Source organism: Leptonychotes weddellii, chromosome 5, assembly GCF_054177405.1.
Source record: "Leptonychotes weddellii isolate Sample4059 chromosome 5, ASM5417740v2, whole genome shotgun sequence".
Lineage (NCBI taxonomy): Eukaryota > Metazoa > Chordata > Mammalia > Carnivora > Phocidae > Leptonychotes > Leptonychotes weddellii.
This window is the reverse complement of record NC_138373.1, coordinates 34195291-34205762: the sequence shown is the minus strand read 5'-3', so window position 1 is coordinate 34205762 and position 10472 is coordinate 34195291. Positions and strand designations below refer to the sequence as shown.

General features: G+C 62.0%; 2 protein-coding genes, 1 long non-coding RNA gene and 1 other non-coding gene across 11 annotated transcripts in view; 2 read left to right on the top strand and 2 right to left on the bottom strand.

Moving 5' to 3' along the window:
* The first annotated feature begins 1096 nt into the window (after positions 1 to 1096).
* Positions 1097 to 6956, top strand: RAB26 (RAB26, member RAS oncogene family). Of its 7 annotated transcripts, XM_006749423.3 has the most exons (9): positions 1097 to 1398; positions 2448 to 2558; positions 4905 to 4946; positions 5028 to 5094; positions 5230 to 5282; positions 5595 to 5660; positions 5758 to 5814; positions 5915 to 5991; positions 6097 to 6956. In XM_006749423.3, exons 1-9 carry the CDS (start codon positions 1207 to 1209, stop codon positions 6197 to 6199), a joined length of 768 nt encoding a protein of 255 aa, XP_006749486.2. In that variant the 5' UTR covers positions 1097 to 1206; the 3' UTR covers positions 6200 to 6956. The 7 variants fall into 7 exon arrangements, with proteins under 7 accessions (XP_006749486.2, XP_081676426.1, XP_081676427.1 ...); XM_081820300.1 differs by lacking the exon at positions 4905 to 4946; XM_081820301.1 differs by lacking the exon at positions 5230 to 5282.
* An 866-nt stretch (positions 6957 to 7822) lies between these two features.
* Positions 7823 to 8585, bottom strand: LOC115937796 (uncharacterized). The gene is made up of 2 exons (XR_004073019.2): positions 8182 to 8585; positions 7823 to 7953 (listed from the first exon to the last, which is right to left on the bottom strand). It is a non-coding gene; the product is annotated as an uncharacterized LOC115937796 (long non-coding RNA).
* LOC115937797 (small nucleolar RNA SNORD60) lies at positions 8059 to 8141 on the bottom strand. The gene has a single exon (XR_004073020.1). It is a non-coding gene; the product is annotated as a small nucleolar RNA SNORD60 (small nucleolar RNA).
* A 130-nt stretch (positions 8586 to 8715) lies between the features above and the next one.
* TRAF7 (TNF receptor associated factor 7) overlaps positions 8716 to 10472 on the top strand; it is a 17415-nt gene continuing 15658 nt past the window's right edge. For both annotated transcript variants that reach the window (XM_081820280.1, XM_081820279.1), the window contains exon 1: positions 8716 to 8856. The gene's annotated coding sequence lies outside the window, so the exon portion shown is untranslated. The remainder of the gene's footprint in view (positions 8857 to 10472) is intronic.

The following is a 10472-nucleotide window of genomic DNA, read 5'->3' as shown; positions in this document are numbered from 1 at the left end:
GGGGAGGGCTCAGGCCTCTGAAGGGGCTAGGGTCCATGTGACAGCTATCACATCCTGGGGGACAGCCAGGCCATGCCTCCACTGCCACAGGAGTAAGGAGCAGAGGCTGATCCCAGAAGCACTGCGTTTCTGCCTACACTCGCTGCCCCCAAGCCCCAGCTGAGGGGCATCTTGGCTCACCACTCCCAGGGTCCCATGATCATCTCAGCCTTATGCTCAAACCCCAGAGAATCCTGGGGGGAGACAGACAGTCCAGGGGGAGGTGTCAGGCTCTGGAGACTGGTCTGCCAGGGACCAGCATGGGGTTGGGACAGTCAGCACTGGGCCTCCTTGGGGCCAGAACCTGGCACCAGAAGGCCAAGGGGCTAGCCACCTCCTCCTCCGGGACCCCTGAGGGCAGAGCCCCAGGGGAGGGGCCACTCAGAGTGCTTGCTGCAGCTGTAACTCGGATTTCCCTTTACCCAAGGATCCTGGGGATTCAGCCCAGCGGGCAGAAGCTGCGGGGGAGAGGGCCCTGCCGCTCTCAAGTGTTAGCTTATCCTGCCGCTGGTAACCAGCTGTCAGCTGAGCCCTGAGTGCTCCGAGCGCCCGGGTTTGTTTGCCTGCCCTAAGGGGAGGGGGGGGCACAGCAGGCCAGGTGGCATCTCTGGCTGAGAAGGGACAGAAACCCAGGGTGTCCACCCCATGCAGTCCCACTGCCTCAGCGCCCCCTTCTCGGGGCACTCTCCCCGCCCCAACCCCGTCCCAGGCCCGGAGACCATCTCGCGAGGGTCACTGGGCAAGGAGCAGTGCAGGGAGGGGTGTTGTACAGCGCGCGGGGAAGCGACAGGCCCACCACCCCACGGAGGTGGCCACGGAGCGGGTCGCGGGGCCTGGGGCAGGGCAGGAGCTCCCCGCACCAGGCAGAGCGCGCCCACCTCGTGCACCTAGGGCAGTGCCGGGGCCTCGTGACCCCGCCCCCGGGCGGCCGGCTCATTTGCATGCCCCCGCCCCAGCGCGGCCATTGGCGGCGGCGGCGGGAGGCCGGGCCTGAGTGGCTGCGGGCTGTGGGGCGCGGGGGCGGGGCGGCGGGGAGCGAGGCGCCGGGAATGCCGCCGCCGCTGCCGCGGGACAGGTTCGGGTCCGCGTCGCGCTCCGCGAGCGCAGGGAGCAGGGCGGCCCGGGGCGCGGCGGCTGCAGCGGGAGCTCCCTGAGCGCCCGCCGGCCATGTCCAGGAAGAAGACCCCCAAGAGCAAGGGGGCCAGCGCGCCCGCTGCCTCCGCGCTGCCCGCCGCCAACGGGTCCCGGCCGGCGCGCCCTGGGATTGCGCGCCCTGGCCCCCAGGTGCGGCCCAACGGGCCCCCGCAGCCTGGCCGGCCCTCGCCTGGCGGCGGCGACTTCTACGACGTCGCCTTCAAGGTGAGCCGGCCCCCACCCCATGCAAGCGCAGCAGGTGGCGCTCGGCCTGAGCCGAGCGGGGAGGGGTCCGGGAGTGGACGGAGGGCCCGGCGGACCTTGGACGGGAAGCCCGCCCGAGCGGCACCCTGCGGGTCGCGCGGCGGGCACCGCGCATCGCATACACACACAGCTGTCAGACCCGGATTTCAGATACCCAACAGCTGGCAAGCCCTGCCTCCTAACGCCCCAGCTGGCAGGGCCGGACAAGGGGTCCCGAACCTGGCAGGTGCTCCGTCCCCGCTCCCTAATGGCCCCGCGCCCACCCGGGCCCCAGTCTCACCATTTCCCATATGCTGCCTTCCCTCACCCCCCGGGGTCTGTGGGTCTCCTCTTTTGGGGGGGGGGAAGGGGGAGACTAAGAAGAGGTTTACCAATTGGGTGGGGAACACTGGGGCCTGCTTCAGGCCTAGGCAGAAGCCTGTGGATTGTGGAGGGTTTGTCCAGACTGTCTGTGGGTTTTGGAGCCTTTGACAGCAGGCTGGGGGAGGGGTGGACGAGGGGGAGGCCTGATTGCCTCCTCTGGGTCCCCAGACCTGACCTAGGCCTTCTCAGGCCAAGATTTGACCTCATGTGGCAAAATCCTCCAGAATCTTACTGGGATTAGAAGAAGCCCCCCGGCACAGAGACCCCCAGAGGCCTCCCCGAAGGTCTCCAGCCACCAACCTCCAGACTCCACTCCCCACCAAGCCCCAAATGCTCCCCTTCCAGATCAAGCATGGTGTCCAGGGTCTGGGGGTGGGGTTAGGTAGGGCCCTGGATGGAGGCAGCTGCCCCCACTCCCCATTAAGTGAGATGGGCCGCTGTTCAAGAGAAAGGGGACCGAACCTTCTGGAGGTGGAAGCTGGAGGTCCAGCCGGCAGGGACTGTAGCTATCCTGTCTTGCCTGCAGGCCTGGGACAGTTCGTCCACTCCTGACCAGGCCAGCTCAGGGAAGACCAGACACCCCTCTGGGTGGGCCAGCACCTGGTCCCCTCTGTCCCTAACACCTCGGACCCTCCTGTTCGCCCCAGGTCATGCTGGTGGGGGACTCGGGCGTGGGGAAGACCTGCCTGCTCGTGCGCTTCAAGGATGGGGCCTTCCTGGCAGGGACCTTCATCTCCACTGTGGGCATCGACTTCCGGGTGAGAGGGGAGGCTGATGTCCTCAGCACTAGCTGACCCAGCCATGCCCTGGGCCCCCCGCACCAGCTCACGGAGTTCTCACAACACCCCTGGGCAGCTGGCTCTCCATTAGCCCTGGACACCTCCTGTCTGGACCACCTGGCACTCAGGGTCAGGGTGGTCGAGGGGGTATGCCTTAACCACCAAAATGCCCATCTCCTGACACCCTAAGGATCCTGGAGACAGGTGATGGATGCATGTGACTGAAGCAGGTGTAGCACTCCTATGCCTGGGGCTGTACTCTGTGCCTCAGGGTGGGTGGGCCGGGTGCCCCAGGGGGTGGCCGTCAGAGGGAACCCAAGGCCCATGTTCCCTTGGGAGGCTAACATCACTGCCCCACGGTACACAGGTGCCAGGCAGCCTGCCAAGGACCTAAGAGAGAAGAGGCTGTGGGGCATACCCCCCCTCTGGGAGCTGGGGGGGGTGTCCCTGCCCTTGGGTGAGGGAGCTCACAGTAAATGCTCCCACCTGGCTGTTTCCCCCTGCCAGAGCCCCCTCCCACATTGCCCCCAACAGGAGGGCTGTGTCCCTGGGGTTTTGGGGCAGGGGGAATGCACCTGGATTTGGGGGCTCCCCACACCCCCTTGGCACCCTAATAGCCTGTGGGGTCAGCAGGGAATGATAAGGGCCACAGCAGCCGCGCCCCCACCTCTACCCACCAGTCTAAATTCTGAGTGCCTTGCCAAGGTGCTGGCGTGTTCTAGACAAATCCCAAATTTGCATTTTTCTCACCCTTTAATTAGACCCAGTTGGCGGGAGGCTGGGAGGGAGGCCCATTCTGGGAACAGGAAAGGGGGCTCCCTTCAGGCTAGGGAGCCATTATTTACCCTGCTTGGGGGTCCAGGTCCCCTCAAGTCTTCTGAGATGAAGTAAGGGTTCAGGTGCCAGAAAGGGACAGTTTAGGCCCTGGACAGGTGGTCCTTTGCCTGTTTCGGCCCCACCTTCCCCCTTCTCACCTTCCTCTTGGCTCTGGGGCAGGTGGCGAGGGAGGTGAGGCTGCTCGGTTCACACCCCTGTTCAAGGGTGCCAGTGAAGGCGGGGTGTCCTCCCCAGCCTCCTCTCAGCCTGGCAGATGGCTGTACCATTGGTTCCTGGGAGACCCAGAAGCACCCTGACAGCAGGAGCTTGGGGAAGAGGGAGGCGGTGTGGTCCCAGCTGCCAGGGCCTGAGGCTACCAGGCCCCCAACCCCCACCCCAGCAGATGGGAACCGTGGGGTTGGGCCACTCCCTGCCACTAGTCCTGAGCTGGGAGGGCCTGCCAGGGGACCATTACCAGCAAACAGTCAATGAGCACCCGCTGTGTACCAGGCCGAATTCCGGGTTCTGTGGTTACTGCACTGGGTCCTGTCCTCAGGGAGCTGTTGTCCCAGCAGGAAGAGAGGCTTCTAAATTGGAGCAAGCGTTTAGCTCTCATCCTGGGCCAGATACAGTTCTCAGTGCTTTGTACGTAGTAGCTCATAAAGCCATTGAAGCAGCCATGTGATGGGCACCCTGGTTATCTCCCTTTGTGGATGGGGAAACTGAGGCACAGAATGTTAGTAATGGGCCTGGGGTTACACCACGATAACTTCACAGAAGTCATGTGGGTGGCTCTGGGCAAAAGGAGCATCACATGTAGAGCTGTGAGGAGCTGATGCCTGTCAGAGGGGCTGGGGCAGGGCCTCCGCAGTCTGCGAGGGTACAGGGAGAGATGTGCGTGGTGAACCTGAGCTGGCAAGGAGGTGTAGGGAAGCTGACTAGGGCTAGGCGCCGGGGGGAGGCAGGGCAGGGAGGAGGGGGGAGGGCCGGAGCAATAGGACTCGGTGACTGATTGGGCTGGGTGGTGGCAAAGGGCCTTTGAGGGCAGTGGGGCCGTGTGCCAGGCCTCCGAGGTGGGCAGAGAAAGAGCACACATGGCCCAGAACTGGACACGGCTGCCCTTGGAGGGCAGCAGCCTGCAAGTCCATGAGGATGGCCATCTGAGTGGGAGAGGGGCTTGGGCATCATCACTAGGTGGGGCTCAGCAGGGGGAGGTGTAGGAGGCATGGGGGTGGGGAGAGCTGGGCGGATCCCAGGACTTGGGTTTGAGGTGAAAGGTTACCTGCAGGTACAGGGAGGTGAAGTGGTCAGACGAGGAGAACCAGGAGGTGGGCATCGGGGACAGAACCCAGCCAGCTGAGGGGCAGACAGGATAAGAGTGAATTTGGGGGCGTGCCAGGGGCAACACAAGCTCAGGCTCGGTCCTGGCCTGCACTGCGGGAGCCCCCCATCAGGGGGCAGCACTGTCCTAGCTGCTGGGCTCAGCAGAGCTGGCTGGTTGTCTTTCAGAACAAAGTTCTGGATGTGGATGGCATGAAGGTGAAGCTGCAGGTGAGAGGTGGGGGGCGCGGGCGGGGGAGGTGAGGGGAAGGGACCGGCAGCCCTGACTCCGGGCTGTGTCTGTCGCTGCAGATCTGGGACACGGCTGGCCAGGAGCGGTTCCGCAGCGTCACCCACGCTTACTACCGCGACGCCCACGGTGAGCTTGTGGGCGCGGGACGCCAGCCCCAGGAAGCGGAGGCTGTGCTCCGTGGGTGCCCTGGGAGTGAGCATGGCAGGCCGGCTGGAGGCTGTGGGCGCCAGGAAGCTGTCCTCACTGGCCCTCTGCCCCCAGCGCTGCTACTGCTCTATGATGTCACCAACAAGGCCTCCTTTGACAATATCCAGGTCAGTGGTTCCCTCCTGGTGGTGGGGCAGGCGGGGGGGCGTTAGGGTCCCAGAGGCCGGAGGACCCCACTGACAGCAGGGAACGGTGGCCCCTCTGGCGGCTCAGGTTGCCTGTGAGCTGGATGGGGTCTGGGGACCTTCCAGCTCCATCCAACACCTTGGATAAGGTACTCCGCCTCGCACGGGGACCACTACTTCTGGGCCCCTCCCGTTAGCCAGAGCCACACAGGCCCTCTGTGCGGTGTGGCCTGGAGGGACAAGGGGTACGCAGGAGTGCCAGCCTCTAGGCTGGTCTCAGCTTCTCCCCCACAGGCCTGGCTGACCGAGATCCAGGAGTATGCCCAGCACGACGTGGTGCTTATGCTGCTGGGGAACAAGGTGAGCGCCCCAGCCCCCCTTCTCCTCCCTAGCTCTACAGGGCGGGTGAGGGAGCAGGCAAGCCCTGGGCCAGCTCTCACCAAGACCCCTGTGCCAGGTGGACTCTGCCCAGGAGCGTGCGGTCAAGAGAGAGGATGGGGAGAAGCTGGCCAAGGTGAGCCAGGGTAGGGTAGGTGGCCAGGGGTGTCCCTGGGGTTGCAGGACTTGGGCTATCCCCACCAGGCTGCCACCTGGCTGCCACCAGCTGTTTGCAGGAGTACGGGCTGCCCTTCATGGAGACCAGCGCCAAGACAGGCCTCAACGTAGACTTGGCCTTCACAGCCATTGCAAAGTAAGTCCTGGCAGTCACCAGAAGACCCCCACCCCTAGACCTGGAGTCTGAATCTCCTTGCTGGGGTAGAAGCCACTCTGTTCCATGGTCACCCCTGCACCACAGGGAGTTGAAGCAGCGCTCCACGAGGGCCCCCAGTGAACCCCACTTCAGGCTGCACGACTATGTCAAGAGGGAAGGCCGAGGAGCCTCCTGCTGCACACCCTGAACCTGGGAGGGCCCTGCAAGGCTGGATGGAGGCTTTACAGGGACTCCTGGATTTAGTCATCCCGCAGTCAATCCCAGGGTGTCTGATCCTGGAACTCCCAGATGGAGCCTTGCCTTTCCCAGAGCCTCAGGCCCAACAGGCCTCAAGGAGCCAGTGGGTCTGCACCCCTCTTCACCTGCTGCTGCCTGAGGGCCTTGAAGGAAAAGCAAGAGTCTCCAGTACAGGAGGGGGCACCTCACAATGTACAGCCCACGTGGGGCGCTCTGCTGCCCCCTCCTGGACATGCCCAGCTTCCAGGCTGGGCCACCGTTCCAGCACAATGTACAGTGCCTAACCCCTTAGAGAAAGCCATGTCTTCAGCTGCACACGCTGCCCAGGCAGGGAAAGGCAGGACTCCTGCCCGTGCCTGGGACCGAGGGCTTCACCGCAAACCATACCATGCATTTGTGCCCCAAGGATCAGAGCCACCTGCTCTGTGCTAACACGCTAGGAGACTCTGGTTCCAGCATCAACAGGGTCTTCCTTTCATGCTCCCTTGGAGGATGCCAAGGTTGTGGCTTTGTAAGAGACGAACAGCATGTGAGAAATCAGAGAAATGTCAGGGAAACTAGAACTGCCAGCCTCACCGAGGCCTGTACTTAGGTCAAGCCAGGGGGCTGGTAGTACACTTCACGTTGTTGTACTCAAATCCTGAAGTCCGTCTTTAGATTAAGAGTCTTTGTTTTCAGTCCTAGTGAATAAAGTTGTGTTTTCCGGACTGCCTCTCTCTTCTGTTCAAAGAAATCCCCCTTTGGGCCCCTCGGGAAAGTACGGGTCATCTTTAACACTCAGAGGGTGGCACCCCTCCCTCGCTGTAACTAGGTTGCTTGGAACCCCAATGGTGTCTAGGGAGCATGGGGGAGCCCAGGTGATTCATGTCCACTCCCCCCAAGACACAATGGAATAAAAAACAGTGCTCCATGGCCCGCTAGTGAAGAATTAAGAGTTCCTGGGATGCCTGGGTGGCTCAGTCGGTTAAGCAACTCAGGTCAGGATCCCAGGGTCCTGGGATCGAGTCCCGCATCAGGCTCCCTGCTCTGCGGGGAGCCTGCTTCTCCCTCTGCCTCTGCGTCTCTCTCTCATGAATAAATAAATCTTAAAAAAAAAAAAAAAATTCTCTATCTCCCTCTGCCCCTCCTCCTCCTCTCTAATAAATAAGTAAACCTTAAAAAAAAAATTATTAAGAGTTCCTGGGCGCCTGGGTGGCTCAGTCGGTTAAGCAACTCAGGTCAGGATCCCAGGGTCCTGGGATGGAGTCCCACATCCGGCTCCCTGCTCAGCGGGAAGCCTGCTTCTCCCTCTCCCACTGCTTGTGTTCCTGCTCTCGCTGTCTGTCAAATAAATAAATAAAATCTTTAAAAAAAAAAATTATTAAGAGTTCCTGACCTACCCAAGGCACAAGCCAAAAAACCCCAGTATTTTTGGCCTTATATGGAAATATGGAGAAGACAGTTCCAACAGTGGGGAAGTCACCGGACGAACATCCATCTTCCTCTGCCCTGTCCCAAGACTACCTGGGGTTGAGCCAGTGCTCCCATGGGGTCCTATGGGATGCAGACGTGTGTGAAAAGAAAGACACCTGCGTTCCAATCAACTCACCACTTTTGCTTTATTGCTCAGCGCTTCCCAGACCGACAAGGGCTCCCGCCTTACCACCAGGCCTCCAGGCTGACGTCGACTCACGTTTACGGCCTCTGGCCGGGTCACCCACCGCCCTAGAAGGCAGACAGCGCCACAGTGTAGACAAAAGCCCACTCCCATTTCGGACAAGATAGTTTCGCACCCAGCCGCCCCCGCCCCCGTCATGGGGGTGCACCCTGAAGCCTCAGTCTTGCAAAATAATCAGACTGCGTGTGCAGTTTTCATACGAGGTGTCAGAAATAAAAGCAACTCATCACAGGCTCGAAGCTGCCTAGGGGAGAGCAGGCCCGGCCCAGCCTTACCTGCCGGGAGATGGAGGTCTGGAGGTTCGGACTTCTCCGACCCAACGAGGGGGTGGGGGTGGGGAGGGCGGAGCAAAAAACATGAACAACACCGAGGCGGAAGAGGGCCAGGTGGGCCTGCAGACTTGGGGGACCCCCTCAAACCCACTCGGGGCCCAGTGCGCCCATGACCTTAGCGGACGGCGCCAGCACGAGCAAACACGCCAGACCCGCACTCGATCCCAAAAGAACGGGGAGCGCAAGGCTCAAGCTTTTATAGAAACTGCCCTACCACTGCGATTGGGCCATCCTGGCGGAAGTACCCTCTCCCCTTGCAGCTGATACGCTCCGTCCCTCGGACCCGACCCGCGAAGCTTCTCCTTTTCGCAACGGGCCATCGAACGTCACCCTGAGCGACAGCTGCACATAACCAATCAGACTCCGACCTGCAACATAGAGTGATTCTAAAGCTGCCAATCCCGCCCCGCGACGTCGAAGCCGCCGGAAGTCGTAGTTTCTGAGGAGCCGCGCGTGAGGCAGCCGGCCGGGCATTGTGAGTCTGAGAACTACAAGTCCCGGCGGGCGTAGCGCACGAGCGCTTCCGGCTCGCGCGTCCTGTCCCTTTCCCGGCCGGCGGCCGCGGGGGCACGATGAAGCGGGAGGGTGGCGCTGCCGCTCCCGGGCGGCCGCGGGCCGGTGAGTGTCCGCGCGGCGCGCCCGGCCCGGGCTCGCCCCTCGGGGCCGCGCGGTGGGCGCGTCGGGGTCCGCGGAGGGATCGGGCCTGGGGGGCGGGGCTGACGCGGGCCGGGGTCTCCGCGTCTGTCCATCACTCGCTCGGTCGCCCCATTCTCCCTTTCCTTCCTTATTCATTTCTCCTTCCTGCGTGCATGGAGCGCCGCCGGGGACCCAGTTCTCGTGGGCTTTTCCTCTCCTGCAGCTTTTCTCAACCCCGCCGCTGTTGACACTTCTCGCCGAGCATTCTTTGCTGTGCTTTGGTGGATGTTGAGCTGCATCCCTGGTCTCCACCCACTGGATACCAGTAACCTCCCCCACCCCCTTCGTGACAACCCAGAATGCCTCCAGACATTCCCAAACGTCTCCTGGGGGACAAAATCCTGCCCTCCCCCCGCTCTCCCCCTCCCCGCCCCCCCCCCGCTTGAGAGCTGGTGATCCAGAGCAGAGAGCGATTGACAGTACACCCAAAATCCTGAGGAGTTGTGATGGGTGCTACGAAACAGGACGCTGAGAAGGAGTGCTGGGCGCTCCTGAGCGGCTTGGTGAGGGTGGAGGTGCCTCCAGCAAGCAGCCTGTTTTGGGAAGTTGCTGGAAGAGCATGCCTGGCAGAGGGAGCAAGATGTGCAAAGGCCCCGCGGGAGAAACGGCTTGGGGCGCCAGTGAGTGCTGGCAGAGGGGTGAGAGGCGAGTCCGGGAGGCCAGACCAGGGTGCAGGGTGGCAGGAATTGTACACAGGAGAGCCAGCATCAGATTGAAGCCTAGTGAAGAGCCCCTGGTTATGTGTGGAGGAAGGACTGAGATTCAGTGAGGAAGCAGGAGAGAGTAAGGAGGCTGGCCTGTGTGTAGAGGAGAGTGGGATGGGAGATGAGGCTCTGGTTGTCTTGAACCAGGCCAGGGCATTCAGCTGGGGCTGAGTCTGCACTTGTGCTGGATCTCACCCTGCTTTGGCAGGACAGGGGTAGAGAGGACGGCCAGAGATTCCACCCTACTTTACTGCCTCCCTTTCTTAGAGCTCCGGGCTGCCCAGACCGTGTCCACCCTTCTCCCCATCCCACAGACCCCTCCCCATGCACACACAGTGCTCCTCTCCTGGGGGCTGCCCACCCCCTGGCCTTTGCCAAGCATGGGGCCTCTCTCTTCCTCATTCCTTCTCTTTGGGCCTCTCCCTTCCCACACCCCTTCCGTGGAGGCCTGTGTAGCAGAAACTACCTCTCTGTCGTAAATCCCTACTTGAGCTGCTCTGGGCATTCCCGTTTCTCCATGGAATCCCCAGTCCCTGTGGCTCATGGTTCCTACAGGGTATCGCTGCACTATTCCCCAGAAGCCAGAACCTCCGTCTCAGGGGAAGCAGGGGTACGGGCAGCCTGGATGAGGGAGGTAACCGGCTGAGAAGGAGGGGTCCCTGTGGAGTAACCCCTGCTGTGGCTGTGTATCACAGTATTTCTGGAAATGAATGGAACAGATCAGGGTCTGAAGTGTTGACTTAGCTGGGACAAGAACCCACAGAAAAGTGCCTTTGGCAGATTGCATGGGGCTTACTAGTACTCCCGAGCCTCTGTCTGCCTCTCCTCCCGGGC

Bases quoted from the DNA above. Each gene is read 5' to 3' on its own strand.
- RAB26 (XM_031020598.2), top strand. From the start codon at position 1,207: ATGTCCAGGAAGAAGACCCCCAAGAGCAAGGGGGCCAGCGCGCCCGCT. The intron at 1,399-2,447 runs GTGAGCCGGCCC...TGTTCGCCCCAG, and splicing joins TCTACGACGTCGCCTTCAAG to GTCATGCTGGTGGGGGACTC. The intron at 5,992-6,096 runs GTAAGTCCTGGC...CCTGCACCACAG, and splicing joins GCCTTCACAGCCATTGCAAA to GGAGTTGAAGCAGCGCTCCA.